This window comes from Carcharhinus amblyrhynchos, chromosome 21 (genome assembly GCF_965287045.1).
Source record: "Carcharhinus amblyrhynchos chromosome 21, sCarAmb.v2.hapA, whole genome shotgun sequence".
In the NCBI taxonomy this organism is placed as follows: Eukaryota; Metazoa; Chordata; class Chondrichthyes; order Carcharhiniformes; family Carcharhinidae; genus Carcharhinus; species Carcharhinus amblyrhynchos.
Genome location: NC_137344.1, coordinates 42,379,635 through 42,395,486, shown reverse-complemented (window position 1 = coordinate 42,395,486; position 15,852 = coordinate 42,379,635). Strand labels below are relative to the sequence as shown.

Genomic DNA, 15,852 nt, shown 5'->3' with positions numbered 1-15,852 from the left:
GATGGGTTAGGAGTGATGGAAGCCAGATGGCAGCAAATTGAGAGGCCTTGGGTTTGGAGCAGAGATGTTGGGGAGCATAGAGTAGAGCAGGTCAGCTTGGTAGACGAAGCCATGGTCACTAGTTTTCTTAATGTGGAGTCAGAACTCTTTATCTTTGGAGTGGTGTTTTTTAATGGTCTCTTTAAAGGAGGCTGGTTTGCCTTTTGTATGCTTAAGAAAACTGTAGTGTGCGCTGCAGTAATTCAGCAACCAGACTGACAAAGAGAGTGAGAAGAGACATTAGCTCGTATATTTGATTAAGCAGCTGGTCTAATGCCAATTTTGGATGATTAAAGGCCCACGTAACCAGTAAGGAACCCTGATGGGTCACAATGCATACGTACACACGCACACATCCACTGGATGTGCCCAGTACTATGAATATACTTCAGATATCGATGTGATATCAGTGCATTTCCTAACTGTTCAAAGTTGACATGAAGTAAAAGGCAAATCATGTGATTACAGGTTGTATTTACAAAATGCCTGTTGTATCAATCATGTAACTCAGCGGACTTTTTCCACTGTTTCCAATATCTTGGTGTTCAGTGACTGGTGGGTCACAGACAGTGGCCTTTCCCTTACTGTACCTTTGTGGCAGCTGCTTCAAATGTTAGTGTGTCCCTCTGCATTTCGCCCTGTACCTTGGAATGCACCAATCTGCAATACTAAGGCGTTGACAGGCAGTGTCTTTGCACTGGGCAGGTGAAAGAGTGTCTTTCACTGAGTTGATGGGGCATCCCTGGGAACAGCCTGTAGAGCCCTGCTTTGCAAAGGCATATTCCAGTGGGCTCAAGTGATGGTCTCCTCCATGGCAACTGCCTTGAGGGCAGCTTGGGGAAGAGGGTGAGACTCTAGGCAAGCTGGAAGGATTGATGGGGAGGGTCTTTATCACCACCATCCAAGCTTCGCTTTGGTGCTTATTAGAAAGTTCTGATGAAGAGGCATTCTGCCAAATGACTTTTGATAATCTGCTCAGGGAGCCAACAATTTATAGTGTGTGATTGGTGAATTATTCCCTCTACAATTGGTACTCTTTTGAATTTTATCCTGATGAGTGCACGACTTAAAGCTTTGACAGCATGTCTCTTATGGATAATGTGTTCATTTAGGTCTTGTTCTGAAATGTGTGAGCCTGTATGATTGGTTTGTAGGATATCCATTAAGATATTTGGAGTGGCACGGTGGCACAGTGGTTAGCACGACTTCCTCACAGCTCCCGGGACCTGGATTCGATCCCTGGCTTGGGTCACTGTCTGTGCGGATTTTGCACATTCTCCCTGTGTCTACATGGATTTCCTCCGGGTGCTCCAAAGATGTGCAGGTTAGGTGGATTGGCCATGCTAAATTGCCCCTTAGTGTCGGGGGGACAAGCAGGGTAAATGCACGGTGTTATGGGAATAGGGCCCGGTGAGATTGTGTCGGTACAGACGCGATGAGCCAAGTGGCAGCCTTCTGCCTTCACCTGTGAGACTCCTGTGGAGGTTTAACATGATCCTCATACTGAATGTGATGAAGTTACCATGTACACATCTGAGTAATTGTAAAATAGTATTCAGTGCACAGCTGCACGAGTGTCAGTATATTAACAGAGTCAGAACCTTTAGAACTCTGAAAGGGCAGTGGAAGCAGAGCCTTTGAATATTTTTAAGGCAAGGGGTAGATAGATTCTTGATAAGCAATGGTGAAGTGTGGGTGGGAATATGGAATTAAGGTTTTAATCAGAACACCCAGTGATATCCTGACAACCATCTTATTCAACGGTCATTTAGCTTTTCAAAACAAAGTCCTGCCGTCACTCCAAATCAAAAACATATAAACTTGCACTCAAGCATTTTATTATGATGTGTTAAGTTTGGAGCACCTTTTGTACTTTCCTTTCATTCGCTTCCTGATTCCAAACTATGGTTTGGAATCTATCTGTGCTGGTGTGAATGTTGCTTTCCAGAACGTGCCAAACACTATCAAAACTGCAGGAAGGTCTGAAATTCCCACTTCTGCAGTGCTGCCAACAACATTGAAACTAGAAGCAGGGGTAGGCCATTCAGCCCTTCGAGCCTGCTGCGCCCTTCATCTTGATCATGGTTGATCATCGAAATCAATATCCTGATTTCCCCCCTTCCTCCCACATCCCTTGATCCCTTTAGCCCCAAGAGCTAAATCTAATTCCTTCTTGAAATCAGACAATATTGTGGCCTCAACCACTTTCTGTGGTAGTGAATTCCACACGTTCACCACCCTTTGGGTGAAGAAATTTCTCCTCGCCTCAATTCTAAAAGGTTTACCCCTTATCCACAAACTATGACCCCTAGTTCTGGACTCCCCCCACCATTGGGAGCATTCTTTCTGAATCTACCCTGTCTAACCCTGTTAGAATTTTGTAAGTTTCTAAGGGATTCCCCCTCACCCTTCTAAACTCCAGTGAATGTAATCCTAACCGTCTTAGCCTCTCTTCGTATGACAGACTTGCCATCCCAGGAATCAGTCTGGTAAACCTTCGCTGTACTCTATAGCGAGGACAACCTTCCTCAGATAAGAGCACCAGAACTGCACGCATTACTCCAGATGTAGCCTCACCAACACCCTATACGATTGCAGCAAAACATCCCAATCTCTATGCTCAGATTTTCTTGCTATGAAGGTCAACATACTATTTACCTTCTTTATTGCCTGCTGTACTTGTGCATTTACTTACATAAGAACATAAGAAATGGGAGCAGGAGTAGGCCATCTAGCCCTTCGAGCCTGCCCCGCCATTTAATAAGATCATGGCTGATCTGTCGTGTCTCAGTTCCACATTCCCGCACTCTCCCCATAACCCTTAATCCCCTTGCCTATCAAAAACCTATCAACCCGCGTCTTAAATATATTTAGCGACCACTTAAATATATTTAGCCACCACTTCAACAGGCAGAGAATTCCAGAGATTCACCACCCTTTGAGTGAAGAAGTTCCTCCTCAACTCTGTTCTAAACCACCCCCCCCTTTATCTTGAGGCTGTGCCCTCTAGTCCTACTGTCCTTTCTGAGTGGGAAGAGCCTCTCCACCTCTATCCTCTCCATCCCATTCATCATCTTATATGTCTCAATGAGATCTCCCCTCATTCTTCTAAACTCTAACAAGTACAAGCCTAGTTTATTCAGCCTCTCCTCATAGTTCAACCCCCTCAACTCCGGTATCAGCCTAGTAAACCTCCTCTGCACTCCCTCCAAGGCCAAAATATCCTTGCGTAAGTGCGAAGACCAAAACTGCACACAGTACTCCAGCTGCGGCCTCACCAGTGCCCTGTACAGTTGCAGTAAGACTTCCCTACTTTTATATTCAATCCCCCTCGCTATGAAGGCCAGCATCCCATTCGCCTTCCTGACCACCTGCTGCACCTGCAGGCTAGGTTTTTGCGACTCATGCACAAGGACCCCGAGGTCCCTCTGCACCGTTGCATGCTGCAGTTTTTCGCCACGTAAGTAATAGTCCTTCCTACCATTATTCCTACCAAAGTGGACAGCTTCACACTTGCCAACATTAAATTCCATTTGCCAGTTCCTGGCCCATTTGCCCAGCCTATCTAGATCCTTCTGCAGACTTTCCACACCCTCCGCACAATTTGCCGTTCCCCCAATCTTGGTGTCATCAGCAAATTTCAACACTGTACACTCGGTTCCCTCCTCCAGATCATCTATATAAATGGTGAATAGCTGAGGCCCCAGCACCGACCCCTGGGGCACTCCACTAGTCACCATCCGCCAATCCGAATAGCACCCATTGACCCCAACTCTCTGCCTCCTATTTGACAGCCAATCCTCTATCCACGCTAACACCCTACCCCCAACTCCATGCCCCCTGACCTTCTGTAATAACCTCTTGTGCGGCACCTTATCAAACGCCTTCTGAAAATCAAGAAACACCACATCCACCGGCCCTCCTCTGTCCACCGCCCGAGACACATCCTCATAGAACTCCAATAAATTCGTCAGACACGACTTCCCCTTAACGAAACCGTGCTGCGTCTGGTCTATCAAACAATTCTCCTCAAGATGCCTCGCTATTTTCTCCTTGATCACGGATTCTAACATTTTACCTACAACAGACGTTAAACTAACCGGCCTATAATTCCTTGCCTTTTGCCTGCCACCCTTCTTAAACAACGACATAACATTGGTGCATGAAGACCCCCAGGTCTCATTCAGTATCCACCTCTCTCAATTCAAGTCATAATCTGTCTTCCTATTATTGCCACCAAAGTGGGTAACCTCATGTTTATCCACATTAAACTGCATGTGCCATGCTGATGCCCACACACTCAGCCTACCCAAATCTGCATTCTCCTCACAGCTCACCCTCCCACCCAACTTTGTATCATCTGTAAGTTTGGAGATAATACATGCAATACCCTCATCCAAATCATTAATATATAATGTGAACACTTGGGGCCCTGCAGAATCCCACTAGTCACTGACTGCCAATCAGAAAATGACCTATTTATACCAACTCTTTGCTTCCTATCTGCTAACCAGCTTTCTATCCATCTCAAGACATGACCTGCATTCCCATGTGCTTTAACTATACATTATAGTCAGTTATGTGAGACCTTGTCAAAAGCCTTTGGAAAGTCTGAATAAAGCACATCCACTGGTTCTCCTCAATCAACTGAGTTACGTCCTCAAAAAATTCTAATAGATTCATCAAGCATGATTTCCCTTTTTAAATCCATCCTGACTTTGTCTGATTATACCACTGCTTTCCAAATGCTGAGTTCCGAAATCCTTGATGATGGACTCCAGCGACGTCCCCAGTACCAATGTTGGACTCACTGGTCTTCCCTGTTTTCTCTCCACCTCCCTTTTTGAATAGCGGACTTACATTAGCTGCCCACCCGTCTGTAGGAACTATTCTAATGTCCAAAGAATTTTGGAAAATAATCACCAATGGATCTACTATTTTCAGGGCCACTTCCTTAAGTATCCTAGGGTGAAAATGATCAGGACCTGGAGATTATCCACCTTCAATCCCATCAATTTCCCCAAAACCATTTCTCTACTGATGCTGATTTCCCTCAGCTCCTCACTACAATATGTTTTCTCAGCACTTCTGGTACATCATTCATGTCTTCCTTTGTGAAGACCAAAGCAAAGTACAAATTTAATTCCTCAGCCATTTCTATGTTCCCCGTTATGAATTCTCCCATTTCTGACTGTAAAGGGCCTACATTCATTTTTGTCAATCTCTTTCTCTTTACATATCTATAGAAACTTTTACAGTCAGATTTTATGTTCCCCGCTAGCTTATTTTCATACTCTATTTTTCCCTTCTTATTCCATTTTTTGGTCATCCTTTGCTGAATTTTAAACTGCTCCCAATCCTCAGGCCCATTACTTCTTCTTGCCACTTTGTATGCTGCTTCTTCTTGGGTGACACGGTAGCACAGTGGTTAGCACTGCTGCTTCACAGCTCCATGGACCTGGGTTCGATTCCCAGCTTGGGTCACTTTCTCTATGAAGTTTGCACATTCTGCCCGTGTCTGCATGGGTTTCCTCCAGGTGTTCCGGTTTCCCCCACAGTCCAAAGAAGTGCAGGTTAGGTTGATTAGCCATACTAAAAATTGCCCCTAGTGTCCTGAGATGCGTAGGTTAGAGAGATTAGCGGGTAAAATATGTAGGGCTATGGGGGTAGGGCTTGGGTGGGATTGTTGTCAGTGCAGATTCAATGGGCCAAATGGCCTCTTTCTGCACTGTAGGGTTTCTGATTCTTTGTATGATTCGTTGAATCTGATACTATCTCTAATTTCCCTTGTAAGCCATGGTTTGGCCACAATTTCCTTACCACTCTTGCACCAAACAGGAATAAAGAACTTCTGGAATTCATCTATTCATTCTTTAAATGCCTGTCTTTTCTTTCAGTGATGTTTTCTAGTCCATCATGGCCAATTCATGTCTCATACCATCATAGTTACCTTGACCCTGGTCTCAGAATCAGCTACATCGTTATCTATCTTGACACAGAATTCTACCGTATTATGTTCACTCATTCCCAAGGGTTCTCTCACAACTAGATTGCCAACTAATCGTTTTTCATTGCACAACACCCAGTCCAATGTGGCCTGCCCCCTTGTTGGTTCCTCAACTGCAGAAAACTATCCCCTGTATGCACTCCAGAAATTCCTCCTCTGTTGTTCTGTGACAACATGTGGCTTCCTTATCTCACACCTCTGAAAATTGCCAAGCAGGGTACAGGGTGATGGGGTCCTGCCTGACATTTTTAAAGCCTGCCTTTACCTGTATAGGGGTGGGTGAATCAGCCCATAGCACAGTGTTATGGGAAGACCTCAGTGACATAGTACCCATAGTACTGACTGTCACTGAGATAATTACCTTGCCTTGTCCTCTGTCACACTTCTTCTCTGCGAAGATGTGGAGGATATGCTCCTTCCAGTGTGGCAGTAACGCAAGCAGGCCTCAAATTAACACACCTCCGGAATTACGAGGCGCATTGCGTTAAGCAATGTACAACAAAATGTCACATGGCTTCAGTCAGTCATTTGAATGGTGTTTAATTTTATTCCATTACTGTGTTAAATGGTATCACAGTAAATATTTTACACCAGTGAAGTAAAACAGCTGAGGTTTTAAAAGAAATTAATTCCCAGATTAGGAGCTGGATGGTGCATAACAGATCACCGGCCAGTGAGTTCCTGACCAAGTTCTCCTTGAAGGATGGTCAGATAGAGTGCGCCTTTGAATTTATAACACCTGTATCTTTGCTGTAATTTAACACAATCCTCACTTTATAGAAATGAAAACTCTTAAAGTTTATTTATTAGTATCACAAGTAGGCTTACATTAACACCGCAATGAAGTTACTGTGAAAACCCCTTGGTTGCCACACTCCAGCGCCTGTTCGGCTATACTGAGGAAGCATAGCTAATCCACACAACCAGCACGCCTTTCAGACTGTAGGAGGAAACCCATGCAAACACTGGGAGTGTGTGCAGATTTCATACAGTGACCCAAGCCAGGAACCCGGGTCCCTGGTGCAGTGAGGCAGTAGTGCTAACCACTGTGCCACTGTTCTGCCATCTTTTCCGTGTGTCTGGGCCACACACATGCGCCTCTTCCCTCCCTTAGTCCTCTCTCCGACGACTGAAAGGCACATTAAATCTAAACTTCTCATCAACTGATCACCCATTTGCATCAAGTCTTTTTATCCCTGGCATCCAAACTCTTCCTCCTCAACCTGGGTTTTTCAAATTCGAAACAAAACATTTTGTTACAAGTGTCCATAAAAGCCCTGACCAATGAATGTTGAATGAATGGAATGTATTGAAGTTAAAAACTTGCTTATTGTTTCCATATTTAGGGAATGACGTACTGCCACTGGAGGCAGGTCAGTGATATTTAACTCAATGGGCGTCTGAGATGGAGGGGTCGCCCTATGATGAGGGGCTGAATACATTGGGCCTGTACCCTGTGGAGTTTAGAAGACATGATGTGGGTATGCCGGCCATCTCATTGAAAAGTATAGGATTCAGAAGGAGCTCAACAGGGTAGACACCGAGAGACTGTTTCTGTTGGTTGGAGAAGCTAAAACACAAGGGATTGGGTGGGGGGCACACTTTCAGGATCCGGGACCAATCATTTAAGACTGAGATGGGGAGAAATGACATCAACAAAAGGGTTGCAAATCATTTGAATTCTCTAGCCCAGAGAGTTGTGGATGCTCCATCATTGGATACATTTAAGACTGGGGTAAGCATTTTTGGAATCTCGGGGAATTAAGGGATATGGGGAAATGAGTAGGAAAAGTGAAGCCCAAGATCGGCCATGATTGTCCTGAATGCCAGAGCAGGCTCAATGGGTGATATGGTCTACTCCTGCTTCCATTTGTTGTGTTATGAAATATACCTCCCACGTTCACAGGTTGAGAAGCAGCGAGCTGATCTTACCAGGGAACTAGAGGATCTGACTGATAAGTTGGAGGAAGCTGGTGGAGCAACTGCATCCCAGGTAATAATTCATTGCTACTTTTATTAGGTGTCACAGTATTGTCAAATGTTGATTTTAATTTAACAATAAGTATTCAGACACTACTATTTATAGGACGTTTTCCCAGAACCTGAGAGGGAAGGATTGCTAGACAGAGACATAGAACCACAAAATCCATAAAGTGCAGAAGGAGGCTATGTGGCCCACTGAATCTGCAGCAACCCTCCAAAGAGCATCTTACCCGTGATGCCTCCTCCACACTATTCCTGTAACCCTGCGCATTTATCGTGGCCAATCCACCTAACCTAGACGTCTTTGGACACTAAGAGGCAATTTAGCATGGCCAGTCCACCTAACCTGCACATCTTTGGACTGCGTAAGGAGATCAGAACACCCAGAGGAAACCCACACAGATACAGGGAGAACGTGCAAACTCCACACAGGTGTCCACCCAAGGCTGGAATCGTACCTTGGTCTGTGGTACTGTGAGGCAATAGTGTTGGCCACCGTGCCACCATGCTGTTTTTTCAACATGTTGGTGTGCATTTGCATTGTTGGGCATTGCTTGCAAAATTGTAGGCAGTTTACTTTTAAATTGATCAATGACCTTTCTACAGGAGACATTTTAGTGCTGTTTACTGAGTCACTGATACATTGCAATCGCAAAAACTCTCCGCCCAGTTAATATATCATGATTCCTAATGTAGTGGTTACCAGAAAAATACAAAAATCCCTCTTTGCAATCCATAATGGGTGGCACAGCAGTTAGCACTGCTACCTCACAGCTCCAGGAACCCCAGTTCGATTCTGACCTCGGGTGACTGTCTGTGTGGAGTCTGCACGTTCTCCCCGTGTCTGAGTGGGTTTCCTCAGGGTGCTATGGTTTCCTCCCATAGTTCAACGATGTGCAGGTTAGATGCATTGGCCATGCTCAATTGCCCCTTAGTGTTCTGGGATGTGTAAATTAGAGGGATTAGCAGGATAAATATGTGGGACTATGGGAATAAGGCCTAGATGGGATTATTGTCAGTACAAACTTGATGGGCTAAATGGCCTCCTGTTGCACTGTAGGGATTTTGTGATGATAATCATCTTCTCATATGTTTCCTAAAAGCCCATGTTATTCACTGATGTGCCATTTTTCTTGGAATCACTTCTTGGGGTCAAAAATGAAGGAACTTTGCAATGTGTGTTGAATGAAATGAAATGTCTGATGATGTTAGCCATTATCACTGATCCTCACTGGCCAATCTGCATTCCAGGTGGGGAATAAAGAGCATTCAATATTCTGTTCTTCCAGTGGAATGTTCAATGTGAATCAAACAAAATTCCTTCAGTTTGTGGGTAATCAGTGACCATCATGTCGACAGATCTGCATTCCTGTCAGGAATGCTTCACTGAACTCCCTAAGGGTTGAGGGAATAAATTTCACCCAAGCGTTTGGTATCAAATCATACCGACATGAAGGATTCTGGGTTGCTCTTTTGATCTCATTGGTGAATTGGTTGATTCCATTAATTGGACCAGATTTCGTCCCCAACCCCCACCCCAGCGTGTTTGCCAGTGGAGAAGAGAACTCACCACTGGCTGTCAGTGGGATCCTCCAGTTTCATCAAAGTCTACGCTGTTTTGTGTGATTTGTCCATCCCGCCATGCAAGGGGAACGGGAGTGGTTGCCTTTGGCTGGACTGGAAGATCCCACTGGCAGGTAGGACTGGAAAATCCACCCCCACCTTCCCCCCCCCCCCCCCCCCCCCGTGTCATCCTCAGTGCCCTGGGGTGGGGAAGTAAGGAAAAATCATGCCAGCTTCCTGCTGCTGATGTTCTCTCTGTTGGGGAATGGAGAGCTGTGGTTCAGTTGTGATCCTTGATCAGGTAACCTCCAGAGATTCCCTATCCGGGTAGGAAGACTGGCCACAGGCACAAAGAGCCAGGGGCTTGTGGAACCAACCCACCCAAACGTAAATCCCCATCAAGAGTTTACACTTTCTGGGGAGCAGAGGAGAAAACAGTGTGTGTGTGTGTGTGTGTGTGTGTGTGTGTGTGTGTGTGTGTGGTGAGGGGGTGGGGGTGGTGGGTCAGGAGTGTGGATGCCAGATAGCAGACTCTTAGAGAAAAGTAAAGCTTAGTATGGAAATTCTGAGACAGTCCTAAAAATTGAGCAATGGGCGGGGTTCATTGGCCGACAACCTACCGCCCCGCCTGCCCTAATTCTGGGTCGGGCGAGATTACCAGAACAGAAAACTCGATTGGCCTCGGGCAACATTTTACCATCTCGCCTGAGCCATGCCGTAAATCCCACCCATTATTCTGTTTGAGCTTTGCCTGTCAATTTCCAATGGGGGAATGTGACTTTGAGACGCTTTGAGCAAGTTACAGTAAACTAGTGGGAGTGGAGGTGACATTGTAATGTAAGTTTAAGAAAAGTACCATTGGATCGAGAAGACCTTTTAAGTAGTTTAAGGTTTCATTTTTTTTAATTGCTTTACTATCTGGGTAATGAGAAATAATATTGAAGGTGCAATAAGTCTTCGGAGGCAGAAGTCCTTTCACCAAAATCCCTTCATTTCCAAACTCTAACAGCGGCACACAGAATGCTAACAGCAGCTGTCTATCTCTGTGGGAAGTCTGACAACACCAGGTTTTAGTCCAACCTATTTATTTGATAATATTCTCACAAGCTTTCGAGGGGACAGCCTCTTCGTCAGGTGAATGGAGAGTTCTGGCCTCAGACAGAGCATATAAAGCACAGACAGTTTAGAGATTACTGATTAAAATGCGAATCCTTACACCTAACCTGCTGTTCAAGTCCTGAAGTGGCTGACAATGTGAGTGGTAGGAGCACTGATCAGCCACTTCAGGACTTGAACAGCAGGTTAGGTGTAAGGATTCGCATTTTAATCAGTAATCTCTAAACTGTCTGTGCTTTATATGCTCTGTCTGAGGCCAGAACTCTCCATTCACCTGACGAAGAGGCTGTCCCCTCGAAAGCTTGTGAGAATATTATCAAATAAATAGGTTGGACTAAAACCTGGTGTTGTCAGACTTTTTACTGTGTTTACGCCAGTCCAATGCCGGCATACCCACATCATCTCTGTGGGTGTCAGAGGAACCGCCTTTCCAGTTAAATACAAGGCAAAGACTCCCTGATTGGCCTATCAATTGGATCCTTAATCAGGGAGTTCATACTCCAACGGGCCAGTCGCAACGGTCTGAGTGAAGTCATTACAAAGGGAAGAAAGGTGTTCCCTGGATTTCCTGAATGATATTCTTGTTGATAATGTAAAACAGAGATGAGAAAATCAGCAAATGTTTTGTATCTTTCTCATTTTTTTTTCCAAATAAAACCATTAGACATAGAAGCAGATTTCAGCCCATCGAGTCCGGTCTGCCATTCGATACGTTTATGACTGATCTGATAGGATAATCCTCAACTCCACTTTCCCATTTTATTCTCATAATCCTTGATTCCCCTACTGCCTATCTCATCCTTGAATATACTCATGACCCAGCCTCCATAGCTGTCTCCGGTAAAGAATTCCACAGATTCACTACCCTCTGAGAGAAGAAATTCCTCCTCATCTGTTAACGGGCAACCCCTTACTCAGAGGTTGCGCCTTTTGATACTAGATTATCCCACCAGGGGAAACCAACCTCTCAGCATCCACCCTGTCAAACCCCCTTCAAATCCTAAGGTTGGGATATTTCAGTCACACTCGCCCCAACACATGAGAATCCCACCCATTGACCTTTGCATAGTCTGCCCACCACCCGCACCCCCACCCCCCCAACCTGCTACAATTCCCAAGGTGGGCAGGATGGGAAAATTCCCCCCCCTCAATATCTCAATAAGTTACCTCACATTCTTTTAAACACCAATGAATACAGGCTCAACCTCTCCTCAAGAAAATCCCTCCATACCCGGGGTCAACCTAGTTTGATGCAGTAGGCAGGGATTCTTTTTAAACACGGCGAGTTGATATGATCTGGAATTCGCTGTCTGAAAGGCTGTTGAAAGCAGGTTCAATTGCAGTTTTCAGAACGGAGTTCGATATATAATTGAAAAGGAAAATTTGCAGGGTAAAGTGGGAACATGTGGCAGGGTGGGACTAATTGGGTGGTCTTTTGAAGAGCAGGCACAGGCATACTGGGCTGAATGGCCTCCTTTTTTTGAGGTTCTCTGATAAATAACATCTGGATCTGTAAGAGAAAGCTCCAACAAATATGGAGATTGACGCCACATGTGAGGGAGCAGAAACCGTTGTGCGGGTTTTCCATCCGGCGAATGTTAGGTTCAAATGACCCACAAAGATCACAAAGTGAGAATGAAAAGATTTGTAAAACACGCTGGTGACTCACTAAGAGTTAATTTACACTGTTGTACAAAGTCAAATCTCTGCTTCTGAACTCTTTTGGTCATCACTGTTATAAAACATACCAATGGTTCTTGTAACAACAGCTTACATTTATGTAATACTCGAAACGTGACATAAATATTGTCAATCATAGAATCCTTACAGTGCATTGGCCCATCGAGCCTGCACCAACTCTCTGACAGAGCATCCCACCCAGGCCCTATCCCCATAACCCCACATATTTACCTCACTAATCTCGCTAACCTGCACATCTTTGGACACTAAGGAGCAATTTAGCGTGACCAAACCCATCTAATCTACCTATCTTCAATTATGGCTGATTAGATTGAGGCCTCAACTTCATTTTCCTACCCCCGATACCCTTTGACTCCCTTGTCAATAAAGAATCTATCCAACTCAGCCCAAAAAATATTCAAATTTATTCGTGTCACAAGCAGACTTGTATTAACACTGCAATGAAGTTGCTGTGAAAATCTCCTAGTCGCCACCCTCCGGCACCTGTTTGGGTACACTGAGGGAGAATTTAGCATGATCAATGCACCTAACCAGCGCGTCTTTCAGATTGTGGGAGGAAACCCATGCAGACGTAGAGAGAATGTGCAAACTCCACAGTCACCCAAGGTCGGAATCGAACCTGGATCCCTGGCGCAGTGAGGCAACGTGTAACCACAGTGCCAGCGCACACAATAACAATTTTCACAGAGTCTTTGCAAGCACAAAGGGTGAGTAATTTCACACTGCTCACACTTGCAGATTCTCTCTATCCATTTTAACATTACTCTGCGCTGCAGCCTGAACTTTATAAGCTGCTGCTGAAAATCATGAACAGAAGGTTGTAAAGACAGAGCCACTTCAAGGGCAAACCGTGACTCCTCACACTTTGATTTTTTTTTTTAATCTTTCTCTTGGAGATGGAGATGAATAAGAAGAGGGAGTCAGAGCTGCTACGACTGAGGCGGGAGCTGGAGGAGGCCACCCTGCAGTCAGAGTCCACGGCTGCAGCCCTGCGTAAGAAGCACGGGGATACGGTGGTGGAAATAACGGAGCAGTACGAGAACCTGCAAAGAATACGACTGAAAACAGAGAAGGAAAAGCAAAGCATGAAACTGGAAATAGATAGCATGACCCTCACCATCGACAGCCTCCAAAAAGCCAAGGTATTGCTGTTGCTGGTGTAAAAAATTATTGTAATTCCAAATATATTTTTCCTGATTGTAAACAGTACAGCTGGAGTACACAATGCACTGACCCAGAATACACAGTGCACTGGGAACTTGTCAGCCTCCCGCTCCCCCCCCTCAGACATCACCCCTCACCTCAATTGCTGCCCTGATCGTGCTACCCCTCCCCAAACCAGACCCCCTACCCCTACCCCTCCCTTGGCCGATCAATTCCCTGCCTCCCCCCCCGTCGATCACAGTCCCAGTGATCCTCTACTGCAGGCAGTCCCTACGCACTGCCTCTCATTCAGGCCCCTCCCAATAAACCCCACCTCTTTACCTTAAGCCCCAGCTTTCAAACCCAAGGTGCCAACAGGGCAGTGCCAGAGTCCCAGGCTGGCAGTGTGAGGCTGGCACTGCCCACCTCTGCCGCTGACCATCCGAGGGGCCTCAATGACCGCTGGTCCCAAAGGCGAGACCATCGCATCAGGTGCCCATTGGTGGCCATCAGTGAGGCAAGCCTGTTCAGGCAAGTGTACTGTACTGTCTGGAGACAATACACATCTCTGTAACCTGTGATCAGTGCTCCTTCCACTCACATTGTCAGCCACTTCAGGTCTTGAACAACAGGTTAGGTGTAAGGATTCGCATTCTAATCAGTAATCTCTAAACTGTCTGTGCTTTATATGCTCTGTCTGAGGCCAGAACTCTCCATTCACCTGACGAAGGGACTAACCCGAAAGCTTGTGAGTCTATTATCAAATAAATCGGTTGGACTAAAACCTGGTGTTGTCAGACTTTTTACATGCAAGTGAGCCCAGACGATTGTGTTCCAGTCTCACTAATAATAGATTTGAAACATTTAAATCAGCCTCGTGCCCTTCCTGGCTTGACAGGGTTGGAAATATCTCGAGGGGCAAAAACTGGGTGTGAACCTAGTTTATCGCCTCTCTCGCGATCTTACCAGCTCACCACACTCACTGACCTGCAAGGTGAGCCAATAAGATCACCCCCATTCTCTCTACAGCAAGCAGAGTCTATTTAGAAAAAGCCTTTACAAACACACTTACTTGTGGTGGTGGGAGATGGGGATGTTGACGATGGCTGTTTGGGTGAGGGATTGGGGGAAGGTGCCTGATGTCGCAGGGGACGGTCTGATGTTTGGGGAGGACAAGTGGCGCTGGCACTGACTCTGGAGAAAACATGTCCAGGTCAACTTTAAGAAAATACCCGTTAAGGTTTATGGGGCATATGACCTTTCCCCAATTATATTGATACATTTACAGTAATGTCACAAATAAGTTGAATATCCTTTTGTGGATCGTAATGACTTCAAAGAGGTCCATCAGTTGGATCTTCTGGAATATGAGCTCCCTTAATTGAGGCCTTTTAAGGCTGCACAGTCAGGGAGCTCAACAGAGACGTATACTGAGAGTGCCTGGGTCACCCATACTTGGGATACATACTGTATACTGTAAAGTACCTACCTGAGTATAAGACCTGTATAAACTACAGCAAACAGGCTATTTAAACCGAGGCCACAACTTTCCGTCCATTCACGTCAGTGGGATCTTCTGATCCTGCCAATGGCGTATCACTGCCGCAGGTTTCCTGGCGGAGTGGGCTGGATTTAATTAGATTGACAGCAGGGGGACCAGAAAACCTTACTAGTGGCCAATGATGGGCCATCTCCCACCAATCATGAAACAGCTCGTGGGGAAGGCCAGAGAGTCTTGCCCCAGGAGTCTTTTCAAATGACAGCAAAGTCTATTTCAACAGGGTCTCTAAAAACAAGGCAAAGATTCTCCTGACAAAAGCAGAATTATTTCTCCTTCAAAATGCAGTGAGTGGAGGACAGCTACGTAACATGAATTATGTTTATAAAGGCAGTGCTGGTCACTACAGCAGACTGGGCCCAAGAGGTGATTGACAGGGGAGCTGGCCAATCGCCAGCATTCATGCTGGCATGTGTGAGGTAACTATACGCGGTCTTATTAATTTATACTAACAATTAATTGCTGAAAGAACAAAAGAGCCCAGTCTTAAAATCAGAACCTGGCCATCCAGGACTCAAACCAGGAAAATCTTTTCATACGTCAATCGGGCAATAGAAATTCTAAAATAAGTTTAAAAATATTGATGCAAAGGGGAACCCCCATCTGCACAATTTTTCTGACTTCAAAATGCACGTCTGACCCATGTGTGACTTTTCCCAGGATTATTGTCTTATCGCACACAGGCCACGCTTGCTCCAAGATTGGAAAATCCCGCCAGAGGTCAGTGGACCTTTGCATGGTC

The 15,852-nt window shown here is 45.5% G+C and overlaps 1 protein-coding gene across 3 annotated transcripts in view; it reads left to right on the top strand.

The window, feature by feature from the left end:
- The window catches only part of LOC145356389 (putative uncharacterized protein MYH16), a 209,394-nt gene that overhangs the window by 114,067 nt on the left and 79,475 nt on the right, over positions 1-15,852 (top strand). For all 3 annotated transcript variants that reach the window (XM_080209077.1, XM_080209076.1, XM_080209075.1), the window contains exons 6-7: positions 7,953-8,039; positions 13,306-13,551. In XM_080209077.1, coding sequence (XP_080065203.1) covers positions 7,953-8,039; positions 13,306-13,551 — 333 coding nt within the window. The remainder of the gene's footprint in view (positions 1-7,952; positions 8,040-13,305; positions 13,552-15,852) is intronic.